Below are 15,685 nucleotides of genomic sequence, written 5' to 3' on the forward strand. Positions count from 1 at the left end.
ACTTCTCTGCTTGTTGAAAGGATGCTCTGCTACCTCTCCTGTAACACCTTTCTCAGTTACCACAGTCAGGATTAATTGCTGTTTGGGGTTTCATAATCTTAATGAGAGAATATGCTATTTGTTATTTCATTCTTCTGGCACTTAGCTTTCACTAAGAGCTTGGGCTCTTAAGAGTCAGATGAATAGAAGAAGGTCAGTAAGTGTCAGCTGCTACTGTTATTGTTATTTTTGTTAGTTGTGTACCTGTCTTCTCCTTCAAACTCTACCAGACTGCTATCTCCCCAAGGGCAAAAATCATCTGATTTTTGTCTCCTCTCACAGTGTCTAGTACTGTCCCTTGTATATGATAAGTACTCAGTCAGTGTGTGTTGAATTTAAAGGGCTGGGTTTCAGCCTCTCTGTCATTGACTGATAGTGGAAGGAAGTGAGGTGGGGAAGGTTAGAGGTGATCTTCTCTGGAGGTTGTGGAGCAGTTTACCCCCAAGGAATGGGAGCATAGTCCTGCATCAAGTTGGCTGTTTGGCAGAATTCTTACTGTAACAAGTTATTTTAGTTTCTTTCTTTCTTTCTTTCTTTTTTTTTTTTTTTTAGCAAAGCAAGGCCTTTATATTCTGAAAGCACCCAGTTGTGTGAAATATCACTAATGAGGCAAAATCTTTTGGTCTCAAATATACTGCTACTTTTGTCCCTTTACTTTCCTAACATCTCTTTAGATACGTGAAAATAATTTAGAAGTCTTTAGGGAAATTAATATATTTCCCAAATACTGTTTCACATTGAGTTTAATACTCTACTTCTAAAACACAATAAATATAAATAAGTATGAGGCTAGCTTTTTCAGGCATTTACCCTGTGATCAATGTTAGACATGTTACTCCTTAGGAAATCTTGAAGAAATTCACAACAATGGAAAAAGGTGTGTTTTCTCCATTCATTTCGTCTTTCTTGCTTTTGTTCAAATTTGAATAGACAAGTGGTTATTGAGGAAAAATACTATTTTAATAGAGTGTTTTACAGTATCTGCTTTTAAGGAAGTGATTTGCAAAGTGCTATGTTATAAATGAAGGAGTTGTAAAAATGCCTTTTAGTAGCTGTGGATCTGATAAATTGTGTTCTTACTATTTGATATTGGATCTTTGAAACAATAAACTAAATTACAACATTTTGAACCATGTTAGCTTGGTAGCTCTATATAAATAATTCCTAATGGAGAAAGTATATTGGTATAATGGTAATTCTATAAATATTTCAGGTATAATTGCCAGTTCAATTTGGATAAAGCAAAATAAATAAATACACAGAGACAAAAAAATAAGGTGATTTAAGATAGTATTGGTATTTAAAGGTTTCTAGGGAATGGTCCTCTATCCAGTGGTACCTATTAAGTGAAAGTTGAAACACACCAGACAGCAGGGGAAGAAATACCATACAAATAAGTGACTCAAAGGATATGCCTCAAACACTGAAAACTAGTTTAAAGCCTTGTATCACTTTGAAGTTTAAATTGATTCTGTCTTCCTATAGAAACATAAGTATATTTTCTCTCTCCTTTCCTGTTACAGTCCGCTGTTTTCAGACCCCCTCTCCTGCAATTTAAATAACTTTGTCTTTTATTAAATCCAACAACATCTGATCATGAGAGATTGCTCTTCAGTCCACAGACCATGATGGTATGCATATGGATTCACAGATGCCTTCAGAAAACCACCCCACAGATTAGGAACCACGTGGGTCCCTTAATTTACAAACGGGAAAGTGAAGCCTTGAGTGGTTTAAGTCAGCAGTCACAAATTAGGACTTGCACATGGAATTTAGACCTACAGGCATGTTTTGTTTGGCCTGTTAGGATGCTTTAGAATTTTTGAGCAAACAGTTAAAAATCAGGAAAAACCAGGAAATTTTTAGCTTCTCATGAAAATTTAGAGAATCTGGCACCATTGGACTGATATTCCTGTATGACATCAATTGACTAGAGTTACGTAGTGGCTACCTCTTTTGCATGATTCTTGTAGCTCCAGGTTTACAATCCTCATAATTCCTTTTTGTCTCAAACCTGACTCTGTTTCACTTATTCATGTCCCCTACCTTGCCCTTCTGAAAGTTGTTTTATATAGCAAGTCAGAGGCAGAGTAGAAAGTAGAAACTTTTCTCCTGGGCTCCCAAGCAATTGTAGGTGCCTGCCCCCATCACGCAGGCGTTGGTTTATAAACCCTGGGTTCTAGCCCTTCCATTTGCCATTAACTTGCTGTGTGGCATTGACCAGGTCATTTAACCCCTCTGAATTTCAGTTTTGATATCTGTCAAACAGTCATAATCAGCATTTTAATCATGCACATAGTTTAAAAAAAAAATCTAAATTCATATAAAAAACAGTCTCATAAAGTCATAGTTAATATTTTGTTATATATTAGATTGCTTAAAAATGTTGCTTCAACCATGCCCCTTGCCTACTGTTAATACTTTCAATGCCCTGCATTCTGCAAAGTACAAATTTCTTTGCCTTACAGTGTTCCCTACCATTTGGTTCCAACATACCTTGCCAAAGTATCTTTTACTTTGTATGGAATAGAATGGAATTTCACTCATTCACTATTCATTCTTTTTTTCTGCCTCACCGTTCATTGTTTTATCCCATAAATATTGAGCACCTCTGCTGTGCCAGGCACTATTCTGGGCCTGGGGCATTCCAAAGCTGAATAAGACAAAGTCTCTTCCTTTAACATTCTCATACTTAAGCCTTCTATTTTAGGCAGGTCAGTATTTTGTATCTTGACTACATCTTACATATACTTGCCTCCTCTGCTCACACTATTCTCCTTTTTCTCTTTCTTTCATTGTTTCATTCAACAAATATTTCTTGACTGCTTGTTGTGTCAGGCACTGTTCACTGGGTGTTGGTATTATAACAGAGCAAAGTCCCTGCTTCCTTGTCATTTATCTTCTTGTGGGATGAACAAGAAAGACCTTAAATAAATAAACAAATAAGATATATGTATGTCATTAGGGTTATGAAGGAAAATGTAACAAGGAAGATAGAAAGTAACAGTATGTGGGTCATGGTGCTATTATTTTAGAAGGGATGGTGAGAGACAGACTTTGTAATATGATATTTTAAGAGTCCTGAAGGAACTGAGGGAAGGAGCCAAGAGAGTATCTGGAGGAAGAGTGATCCATGCAGAGTGTGCAACAAGTGTATGCTTGACATGTTCACGGGACAGTGAGGTTCAAGACGGCAGGGGCTGAGAAAGAGAGTGGGAACGGGGTAAGAAATGAGTTCCAAAAGGTAGGGGGTCTAGGTCCTGAATGGCATTACTGGCCATAGTAAGCATCTTGGCTTTTGGCTCTAGAATGAATTGTATCTCCTCTAAATTTTTACTTCACATTCCTTTGTGAAACTTTCCTTGACCATCCCTGTTTACAGTGATTTCTCCTTCTAACTCCTGGAATACCTATTGACCACATAAGTCATTTTTTGCTTAACTGACTAAGGCAATGCCTGGTTGTCTTCTTATAGGCCTTCTGTTCTGTCCTAACTTCTTTGTAACTTCATCTAGCGTGGGGACTTAGTCTTACACCTTTCTAACCTACATGATGCTTTGCACCTAGTTGGCACTTAATATATGTTTGTTTTGTGAGGCTTTGGCCTCAGATGTCAGCAGTAGGAATTTGAAAGCCATGTCTAAGAAAGAAGTGAAAGGACTTGGTGATAGATTAGACATAAGGAATGATGTTAATGTTTTAGTTTGTGATCCTGGAAGAATAACAGTGCTATGGACAGATAAAGGAAATTTGGGAAGAGAAACTGATTTTGGGGTAGATTGATGAATTTGGTTTGGAATTTATTGAACTTTCCGTGCGAGGAAGATATCCAGGTTAAGCTGTGCAGAATGATTTGGATATGTCGGAACAGATACAGGGTATTGGTATTATTTGTGACTGCTGCCTGCAGTCTGTAATTTCAAGAGTGGGAACAGCCTCTAACTCATATTTCTAGTGCCTGCAAAAGGGGCTGGTGAATTATGGGTGCTTAAATCATAGGCACTGAATAGTTTTATTGAGATGAGAGGTAAGGTCGGTGTGTAGCTAGGATACACATCATGGAAAGAGCATAGGCTCTGGCGTCAGGTCATCCTGGGTCTGAATTCCAGTCCCACCACCTTCTATGTGTTGTGGTTTTGGTTGAGCAAGTGACCTCTCTGAATCTCAGTGTCCTCATCTGGAAAATGGAACAATGAAATCTTTCTTGCAGGGCTGTGAGATGATGAATGTAGGCATGGGTCCTGTCATAGAGTAGTGGCTTAAGAAATAGTACCTATTCAAACAGCTATAATTGTTAATATTATTATTAAAAAGATAATACTTTCATTGTTGAATTTCAGACTCTTAGGCTTAGAGAAGAGCTCAAAAGTAAACTGTTTCAGTTAACTGTTTTGAGTATTTTAATGACATTTATAGTCTGATATAGTTAGTGTCCAATCTGCATATAATCACCCATATCAGCCAATCCTGCCAATGCATATAGAAGTCTGAGAGTAATAAATTAAACATTGTTGGAACATTGGACTCATAGTATATCAGTTACTATTATTATGTACATCAGTTAGTATTCTAGTAGCTTACACTATCCGTTTTATTCCCAGTTGTCAAAAGAGCCTCATGGAATAGGAGTTGATAGACATGTTGGATGGCAAATAATAGTAGAATTTGATATAGTATTTTGTATTTGGAGATATATCTCTTTAAATAGGATGGAATAATTTTACAGAAGATGAATGAAACTCAATCTCCATAGCAATATATGTATATTTTTCTTTGCTGAGAAAGATTTGCCCTGAGTTAACATATGTTGCCAGTCTTCCTCCTTTTTTTCTTTTATGTAAGCTGCCACCACCACATGGCCACTAACAGAGAGTGGTGTAGGTCTACACCCGGGAACTGAACCCCAGCCACGCTGAAGCAGAGTGTTCCAAACTTAACCACTAGGCCACTGGGGCTGGCCCCATAGCAATATTTTTTATAGTAATAAAATTAGTGCTAAATTTAGAGAAGCAAAGTCTATTCTTGGTTACATTTTTTATTATCAGATACCTCAAATCTTTTCCTTCAAATCACACATTAAGATTTTGTCTCCTTTTGATCTAGAGTCCTTCCCTTTTCCTTTTTTCTCTTGATATAACACAACTTAAGTACATCTTTTGAGATGGTTTCCTGATTTTGTAGATCTCTTCTAGCTCTGATTCCTTAGAAGCTGTTGGGTGCCTCAGAAACTGTATTTACTTTTTGCTTTGGAGCAGATGTCGTGGCACTAAGACCCAGAAACCATTTGCTCTGTGTGGCTGGAGCTGGGCAGGCTGTGCTCACACTGAAGGGAAGGAAGTCATTAGTGCAGACTGAGCTGTGGAGTTGGGTTCTTGCAGGATTTCCTTCCAGCCTTTCCCCACTAAGGTTCTTGGGAATTAAAAAAAAAATCTAAACACACAAACCAAGTTTTCCTATTTACAGTATTCAGGGAAGGTAGACATTTCGTGAAGGGCAGATCCTTTCCCCAAGTTCCAAGAAGGAAGAGAAAACAGCGTAAAGAAGCTCTGATTACAGATCTTTGGAATTTTCTTTGCTAAATTTTACAAACGAGAAATACACCCAGAATTTTGGGAATTGCTCCAGGCTGCGCGTGAGGGTTTGATTGCTTGTCTAATCTTTTTTTGAGAAGAGGAGAATTCGCCAAAAGGGGTTTGGATGGCAGGAGCCGGGCTGGGTTTCTGCAGCAGCTTGTGTTCTCAGTCTCTTCTCTGAGGGAGGGTCTCAGCAGCCGAGCTTGGAGACCCCCTGCCGCAGGCTCCTTTTGCAGGCGCTAGCTGGAGGGGAAAATGCCCCGCTCTGGCAGGAGTGTGCTGGTTGCTGCTAGGACTTCCTAGCCCGGTGGGAAGTGTGTTCGTGGTTTGGGGATACTTTTCATTGAACTGAAGGCGAAAAGACTGGACTCTTCTGGGCTTTTTCCCTTCGCAGTGAATATGGGAAACAATTAGGAGGTGGGAGGGAGGCAGCATGACTTGCAGTCGCCGCTGCCCTGCATCTGCCCCCAGCCCCAAGCCAGCATCTTGATGTTCCACGTATCGGCTGTACAAATATGATGAAATGGCAGCCCCGGAAGAAGGTAAGTGTCCCGGAGTGGGAACGGGGCCCTGACGCCCAACCCAGGGAAGGGTGACAGGGGGCGGTTGCCCTCGGGTCCCTCTACCCCTTCCGTAGTTTGCTGGACCCACGGGTCCGAGCAGCTCCGTCACCTTAGGGACTTGCACCAGTCCCTTAGGGATGCGTTGCCAAGTCTGGTCTGCGTTCACTGCCCTCTTAAGTTTTTCCTTCTTGGTATGCCTGGACTCTCAGGGGTGACAGCTCAGAAACATCCGTTTGCTTTAGAAGCCCTGTGGAGCCAGTGACACGATTAGCTTTTCAGGAGCCAGCCAAGACCTGCCAGGGTCTAAGGACTAGGTGGCGCCCCGTCTGGGGGGTGGGGGAGGCATTTGAGGATGTACCCCGACACATTCCAGTGTCCCCGCAGGTGGGTGTTGTAGCACTTACTTCCCCAAGGGGTTAATAGGCTTCCAGCCGCTGGCAGCTGCTTCCCCAGGGCCCCGCTGGGGGGCGAGCATCCCCAGCACAACCGCCCAGCAGCTGGTTCCCGGGCTGCAGGGCCGCGGGGCCTCCTTCCCTAGCGCTTGGGGCAGGGCCCTGGCTGGGCCTTCAGCCCGCGGGAGCCCGAGCGGCTGCGTGGGCCTGCGCCAGTGGGCTCGCCGGCCATTGTGCGCGGGTGTGTGTCTGTGCGTGTCAGCGTGCACGGCGTGTGTGCATCGATCGTGGGGAAGAGGGGGAGGGGGCACTTTGCTTTTTGCGAGATTATTTCCTAATATGGCTCCTTTGTTGAGAACTCAGGAAAAAAAAAACCAGTGGTTCTATCAAAATAAATTGCTATTGGTCCCAGAAATAACGTTTCTAAATGTGGGACTGGTCGCTACCCCAGGACGTTCAGGGAGAAAGACAGCTTTCTTCAAGTTGTTGGTGGCTGTAGGTTTGGCTAGGGCTCCCTTTGCTAACTTGTCTGACTGGCGCTAACTGTTAGGTGAACCCAGTGGTTCACTGCATAGCAAGACTCCCACCCCCCGCCCAACCTTCCCAACCCCCCCCCCCCTTCAAATACCTAATTTGGCCGTGGTTTTTATTGACATTCTTCTGAAGGAAAACATAGCGAACTGAGTATATTGTGCCCCTCCCCGGCTGTGACCTGTCTCTGTTAGCAGCTGCCTGGTGTTTTACTTGAACTAGCTAAACTGACTCTTTCTTTGTGGCATGATGTGTGATACCATGTTTTACATCAGAACTGAAATAGAAATCATGTGTGAAATGCATGAGAAGATATTGTGCATTTGTTTTATTGCTAGAGAATCTAACAAACCCTGCTTCAGTACAGCCTGGTGAATTGAAAGGTTTTCTTTGATATTTAATTGATACAGTTTTGATCTCTAAGTCATTTCTACCTCATCCTGCAGTCAGAGTCTCTCATCTATTAGTTCTCATCTTAGAGCTTCTTTCAGTGAGATTGGTTTCATTTGTTTTAGTTGAGATCTATGTATCTCCCCCCACCCCCATAAAAATCAGAGTTAGCATTAGGAAAACCCATAGAGGAAACCAGATAATTAAGCAATTTAAACAATGCTGTTAATTCCTAAAGCCCCCCCCCCTTTTCTTCTATATTTGTAAATTGTGTATTTATGAGTACTTTTAAGATGTCTGCAAACTATATATTCATAAATGTCTGTTTTTTCTATTTTACCCAATATGCAGTAACTCATGTGGTTATGTCTGTGGAAACCCCTCTGGGTACTGGTATTGCTTGAACCACGGAAGTATTATTCTTGGCAGTCAGGTGGATTTCTGGACTCTGGAAGATTCTGTTTCAAGTGTTAGGATTCACTCTGCAGTATTTACTCACTCTATGATGCTTAAATTGCTATACCAGAAGGTTGTGTTTATTCACTGTATTCATAATCCCAAATCATCATGTTATAAGGATCTAGATAAAATTCTGCAGAGGTCATAGCAGATTAAAAAATAAGCTGAGCCATCAAATACTGTATGATTGTTTGGTGGTGGCTTGAGAACAAATCTTGCTTCTTCTACATTGGAAATGGAAGCTTCCTTGAAGAGACTCGGTATTCAATTCAGGATACCAGTAAGTCCTTGCAAAGATTAGGTTTATCTCTGGCAAGAATGCTCATGTGATCAGATCATTGCCATGGTTTCTGGCTGGGTCTGCTAGCACATTTAGAGTGGTACAGTCACATGCCATGTGTTTTGCCAAACTGTTTCATAAAAGCATTTACACTACAGATGAAAGGTGATATTGCATTGATGTGATTTTAACAAAGCCAGGAAGATCATCCATAGAATGCTGCCCCAAGCAACATTTGTGTATAGCTGGACTTCAGGACTAGGATCGGTTGGTAGCTTGCCATCATGGTGCCCTGTCAGCCACTACCGGTGTTGGCTTTTGTATACTCTGGGCTCACTATAAGAGAATGACCATAGGTTCTAGGTTTCTTTGTTTCTGAGCATGTAGCTGGGGTACATGATTGAAGGGGAGTTCTTTACTCCTCTTTTCTCTGCTTACTTGCTGAGTTAAACAAAATACTAAAATTCAACATGTGGACTCTGGAGTATTCAATTAGAATCTGCTACCTTTTCACAAAGAAACCACCAGAACATGATTAATCATATTCTGCTCTCGGGACCAGTGAGGAGCTTAGGACCCAGTCTTCCAGAGCACAGTAGGCCTCTCACCAAGAGCCCTGTGATTCCCCTGAAACAAGATTCTGTGCGGTTGTGATTGCATCATGGTAAGAATGACATTTAATATCACGCAAATAGCAGCTTCCATTTTTAAGGCACCTACTCTAAGCTAGGCATCTCTACTTGCTCTACATGCATTCATTTCTTATCCAGTAAGGTGGTAGGTGTTACAATTTGCATTTTACAGATAAGGAAACAGGTTTAGAAAGGTTAAATGACCCATCCAGAGTCACGTGGCATGGCAGGGTCAGAGCTAGAATTGGATCAGGCCTTATTTGCCTCAAGAGGTGTATTTGTCACCATTGTACTTGGGAATTTTGATGGCCAGGGCTGTTTATCTGACAAAGATATAGCCTGAGAGCTGAGATGATCCCAATATATGAAGGTTAAGCTATAACTTTTCTCCCTTACTCTGGATATTAATACCAAGATGCTCTTCTTTCCTCTCCTTCTTGGAGAAACACAGTGATTTTATCTGCCTCGGAATTTGTAGAGCATTTAGAATCTATGCCCTTTTAGGCTGATTGTCTTTTATTGATAGTAACCTTTTTTTATCTCTTAATGTATATATAACTTTATCTCTTTATGTATATATCTTGCCTCTCAATTACACTTCAAGCTTCTTGAGTTCAGGAACCATATCTCACACTTCTTTTTTGATGCCAAAGATAATATAGTTGCTCAATATTTATTTGATGTAAAAGTAAATTAGAACTATTACTTTCTAAAACTTGTATTTTTAGACTTGCTTATTCTAAGAGTTGGTATGAACTTTAAATGTGAAAAGTTTCAAAATGTTTCAGTCGATTCATAGATATTAGGCTGTAGTGGATTATTAAAGAAAACCAGAATATTTTGCCACTCACTTCTAATCTTTTGTACACAATATCAGGGAGCGGACAGCTACACTTTCCACAAAATCTCCATGGCAGTCATTGTTAAGACGTACTACCAGGCTCCATGGATCAGCCTCCTGATCCAGTGTCACGATCCTTTTATTAATGTAATCTTATTGGCCTGGCAAAATATACTTTTTCCTGTTTTCATGTTAAAAGGCTATTATGCAGCACATTATTTTTATCTTATATTTGCAGAAATGATAGTAATTAAAATGTTCATCTCCTAGGAATATGTTTGTTTACAATTCTGAAGTGATTTCTGCTCTTAAAAATCCAAGGATTAGTATCAGATAACACTGTGTAAATAAGGCAGCAGTCAAAACCTTCAGGAAAGCTGCTGCTGGCTGGATTTTTTCATTGCTTATCTAATGTTATTTTACTGTTCACACATAATAAAAGATCATTAATAGGAATATGTCACCTAAGCTACATTAATTATGTCATTTGAGAATCATATGATGTATTTATCTTGTTTTACTTGTCACATTAATATAATGTGAATCTGGCTTCTTAAATGACTTCTGTGATGGAGCTTCATTTAAAAAGCTTGTTTGGAAGCTCACTTGTAAGGATTCCATCCTGTAAATTTGTGTCTTGGAATACAAAAGAGTGTATTTTAAATCCCTGCACTTTGTCTATGATAAAGTATTTTGTTTCTGGTTTGGAAAGCTAAGTCTCAAACTTTAATACAGCTATACTAAGTTACTTAGTTACCTGCCTGAATGCTGTGCTAGTTGATATTATTATATTATTCATTTTGGACCACAGTTTGATAGTCTAAAATTAGACTTAAAAATAATCAAGCACTGGGGACAAAAGTAGTCATAAAGAGAAGTCTTAGAAGTTTCATGATAAAGGTCTTTCTGCAAGTCCATTCTATGCAACGTTGGATCAGTACAAGCTAGATACCCAAGTTTTGGTTCTGGCAGTTTTCATGACTTGTGTCCTTGGGCATGTCATTTAATCTTTCGTAACTAACTCCCCACTGTTATAGTTTAGCGCCTCGTTATCACTTGCTGGATCTATTACCCGTGGCATCCTAATGATTTTTCTTTTTCTGGTCTATTTTTTTCTCTTATTTTTCCTTCTCATTCCTTCTAGAGTAGTTGTTAAAAAAACACATATCCGCTCACATTATTCACTTTCTTAAAACCCTGCCATGTCTCTCCATTGTCTAGTAGAGGTCTCCAAGGCGAGGTAAGCACACCTTGGGCTAGGGGGTGTGCAAGAAACTGACTGGGTTATGGGAAAAATAAGAGAATTTCTGTTTTTATGTATTTTTGAATCTAAAAGAATAAGAATTAAATTAAGCTTTACTAATCTTTCGATATGGTTTGCCACTTGCACCCTTATTTGTTCGGAGGCCGTATGGGGTTCTTAGTGATGCACACTCATTGTTCACGTCAGTCATTTGTTCACCTTTAGTGTGGTATGGTGTACTGTAGTTTCCATAATAAAAGATCTTGCCTAAGTGATTACTTTTATTAAAGAGAAGAAGAAGAAAAAAGGAGAGTGTAGCGTAGGTTGTATAGATGAAGAGGATGGGCTTTGAAGCTAGACTGCCTGGGTTTGAATTCCAGCTCAGCCTCTTTGAAGTTGTCTAGCCAAGTTACTTAAACTCTCTGTACTTCAGATGTCTCATCTATTTAATGTGAATGGCACCTAGCTCTTGGTGTGACTTTGAGAATATAATATAAAATACAAGGAGTGCCTGGCACGTAAAATGTGCTTACTGCATTTTTCCTGTTAGTGTGATTGTACCATACAGTCCAGCTGGACCTGGCTCACTGGGCCTCTGTGCATTTGCATATACTCCTTCCTTTGCCTAGGATGCCTTCTTCTCATACTCTTCTTAATTGCCTTCCTTTGCCACTAGTCATAGCTTAAGAACTAACTTGACCTTCTCCTCCTTAGTGAATCATATAATTGCTGGGCACAGTTGGCCATACCCTCATTTGACCATACTTTTATCGACCATAGTCATAGCCCTGTACTGTAACTGTCAGTATGTCTGTCTCTACCAGTGTAAGGATTTGAAGGCATAGGCACAGAGTAGGAACTGAACGAGTGAATATTTGAAAAAATGTAGTGTATTTATGGAATGAGATGGTCAATGATCTTCCACCAGTTGGCAAGATTCTCTGACTTGCCAGTTATTGGAAATACCTAACTTGCAAATTTGTCTCTAACCATTTCTCGCCACCTCAGAACGTCGTATTGACTATGAGTGAGGGTGATTCATTAAAGGGATAATCTTAACCATGCACCTGTTAAAAATAAAGTCACAGTTTTGAGGTGGTGGTTGCAAAACATTGTGCGTGTAGTAAAGGCAAGTGAATTGTACACTTTAAAATGGTTACTTTTATGTTATATGAACTTCACCTCAGTTGGAAAAAAATGGGGGAAAAAGTTACAGTTATTTGTAACACATCTCAAAGCTATCACAAAACATCAGTGCAGCAACACTGTGGTTGTAAACCAGCAGAGTAAATCTTTATTCCCTTCAACCCTAAACAGTTTTGCTTTTGTAAAATTGGTAGGGAATGGTCATCTATAGAAAACTACTTCTGGAAACATTTGAGAAGCTGGGAATGGTTGATCGACCTGATAAGAAGTGAAGGAGGTCAGCGATGAGGAAATCTGATTTGGCACCTTTACTGTTCAGGAGCTAGCCAGTAAACATTGCCAGTGTGAGAGGCTACAGAGTTTAATTGGTCCTAACTTCAAGAAAGGGCGCCAGCAGCCACGTTCATTTTGCTAGTCAGTCACAGTGATGACATGCTGTGGAAGACACAGTGGAAGCAAGAGAAAGCCTGAAATCCTGGCTGGCCCTTCTTAGCTTCCACAGTGAATTCATTATATCATTAATAACAATGTATGTCTTAGCTTTAAGACTTTGCTTTTATTGATGTGCTAAAAGCATGTACTTTTATTGAAAGCTATAAAAATTATATCATTTAACTGACATTTTTAGGATTTATTTGAAGCCTTTGTCCTGAACTTTCTTGTTAGTCCCCCCTTTAGGTTTTTGTAGCTAAGAGGGGTTTTCTCATATGGTGGAGCCCTTTAACTATATTGCTTTTTCAGCACATTTATTTATTCTGTTAGAGTGTTCTGTCTTTGTTATTTTGAGTATTCCATCCTTTTAGCGTATATTTTAAGGAAAAACATAAAACTGTATTCTTTGCCTTACACTTCTGTGTAATAAACTTAGCATTTCTGGAAAAGGTACATGAAATAAGCTTGATGGCAATTGTCAAAGCTGCACATAATCTTTTCGCTGGTATATGTCTCTCAGTTTGGACTATTAAAGGACTGAAATTTCTTTAACTTAAATCTGGCTATGTAAGCCAGTGTCCATTCATGAAGGCACCCATATTTCCAGCATTATTTAATTTGTGGGAGGTAGTGTTTTCGATTTACATCCCATTGTGGAACTGAGACTTGCGGAAGCGCAGATATTGAGGCAATTCTGAGTTAGAGAGCAGTTCACATTTTGGAATAGGGTCAAAGTGGAGTTGGGAGCCAGGAATTCATTGTGGGAACTCATTGTGTTTGGATCCGTACCCTCCAAAACACGCAATATACATAGACTTGAACCTAGAAAGGTAATAGTAGGCAGTAGGGAAGGGAGAAATCCACAAGGAAATGTTGTTGCGCATCCTGGGATAACTTTCTTATATTCTATGTTGGCATAACAACACTTATTAGATTAGAAATGGTTTTCTTTTTATTGAGAAATGATTTCTTATTTTGACTTGTCTGGTGTAGTGTTTCTTGTTTTAAGAAAAATCAAAATACAGTATTTTGAATGGGAAAACAGATTGAATGCCAAATTGTTTTACATAACTAAAAACCTTGAATGTCCATTATATTTATCTGGATTATTACTTCATTGCTCTGACCATTTATTGTTAAGCATATTATATATTTTTTATTATTTATAAATGAACATAGGAGGAATGCACACACATATTTTCAGGATTATGCTAAATTGTAGTATCTATGCAAAGGTGTAATGCTTAAGCCCATATATATCAGATATTTTTGGAACTGTGTTTGTGGAGTTGAGATTCTCAGGCATAAATAAGATTGCTATGTTTTTGAGAAGTAGAAAGAAAATGTCATAATTTTGTGATGGTGGACCCATGATCATTTTGGTGGACTTTGGGTCTTTACTACTTAATAATTAGTTTTTTCCAACAGAGGGTGGGCTAGAGAAAGAAAAGATATAATGCAAACCACTTTATTTTATTCTTTTATTTTTTTAAAGATTTTACTTTTCCTTTTTCTCCCCGAAGCCCCCCGGTACATAGTTGTGGGTCCTTCTAGTTGTGGCACGTGGGATGCCCCCTCAGCATGGCTTGATGAGTGGTGCCATGTCTGCACCTAGGATTCGAACTGGCGAAACCCTGGGCCACTGAATCAGAGCTTGTGAACTTAACCACTGGGCCACGGGGCTAGCCCCTATTTTATTCTTAATAATTTTGGTAAAGATATTAGGTCGAACCACATGAAATTGCTGATGTTTGACCATCTTTTATATACAAAAATAGAAATTTGCTATGGTTCAATTAATATTTGAGGGATTAGGAATGGTGGTGATAAATATTGAAATTAAGACTAAAATGTATTGGGGGATTGTTTATGAATTTTAATATTTGTTGAATACTATATTTATTGAAAAAGAATGCCAAGCCAGATACACCAAAGCAAAGTCAGACAAGGGAAAACTACAGTGGTATTTATCAAATCATTCAAAATTTATCATAATAATATTATGAATTTTAATATTCCATATTCACATTCCATAGTCACCATGGTTTCCATGGAAAATCCCTACACTAATATTTAATTTATGTGTGTGTTCTTGTGAATTTCCTGTTAACTCAAACTTAATTCATTAGCTGCCAGAATTTGTTAAATTTCGATCATTTTTTGGATGTGAAATTTTCTAAAATATGTTACACATTTTTTGCCTTCTTAAACAAGAGGTACTAAGCATGATTTAAACTTCTACTGATTACTCAGGATTATCATCACAAACATGAATTATTCTACTTTGCTGTAATATTGCAATACTGTCAAAGCTTTTAAGGAAGATAGCGTTATTTGTTCCTATACTGAATGATCCCAGATTACTCTTTATTTCTTTTAAAATCCTTTTGTGCCTTCTTTGTACAATTTTTATCTTTCTTTCCATGTTGCCCAAATTAATGCTGCTGTCACGTGCCTACCTCTTGTGATTCTGTTTTATATACTTGTTTCCTATCTGTGGTGGGTAAGAAACACAACTAACTGAGCCTTAGCTTGTGACTGAGATTAAAGTAAGTAGACTCTGAATGAGGGTTTCTCTTATAAGTATATGAACTTTAGAGTGTGAACTGTGGCTTTCTGTTTTGACTGCTTAGAGGTTTTTGTTTTTGTTTGATATTTGATACTTACCTTCTGGTTTTAGATAGTTGAGGTAGTTAAATAAGTGACCTTTTGATAAGTTAGATATTTATTATGCTTTTGATTACCTACATTTAGATATATTTAAGAAAGCATGGTCACAGGGACTGAAATTTTGAATGATAAATACCATTGTAGTTTTAGATATATTTAAGGATGCATGGTCACAGGAACTGAAATTTTGAATGATAAATGCCACTGTAGTTTTCCCTTTTCTGACTTTGCTTTGGTATATCTGGCTTGGCATACTTTTTCAATAACTTGTTCAAATACATACACACGATAAAAAACTATGGTGGAAGGACCTAGTATTAGCAGATTATGTGAAGGGTAGAATTGCCTATCCTGGGCAGTATATGTGATTGCCTTTGAGAAGAAATGACCAAGGAATGTGGGATTCATTTAAATATTAGTTATATATCAATTAACCAAAACATCATTTTTTTAGTGACACAAATGTTATTTTAAACAACCCTTTTAGTTTTAGC

At 38.8% G+C, this 15,685-nt stretch overlaps 1 protein-coding gene across 4 annotated transcripts in view; it reads left to right on the top strand.

Annotated features, from left to right (window-relative positions):
- TTC28 (tetratricopeptide repeat domain 28) overlaps positions 1-15,685 on the top strand; it is a 597,272-nt gene that overhangs the window by 187,851 nt on the left and 393,736 nt on the right. For 2 of the 4 annotated variants that reach the window (XM_070628673.1, XM_070628674.1), the window contains exon 1: positions 5,362-6,154. The exons of the other annotated variants lie outside the window; for them this stretch is intronic. In XM_070628673.1, coding sequence (XP_070484774.1) covers positions 6,128-6,154 — 27 coding nt within the window. In that variant the 5' untranslated portion in view covers positions 5,362-6,127. Of the gene's footprint in view, positions 1-5,361; positions 6,155-15,685 lie in introns of those variants that run through there. 4 annotated transcript variants of the gene reach the window in all.

This window comes from Equus przewalskii, chromosome 7 (assembly GCF_037783145.1).
Source record: "Equus przewalskii isolate Varuska chromosome 7, EquPr2, whole genome shotgun sequence".
NCBI lineage: Eukaryota > Metazoa > Chordata > Mammalia > Perissodactyla > Equidae > Equus > Equus przewalskii.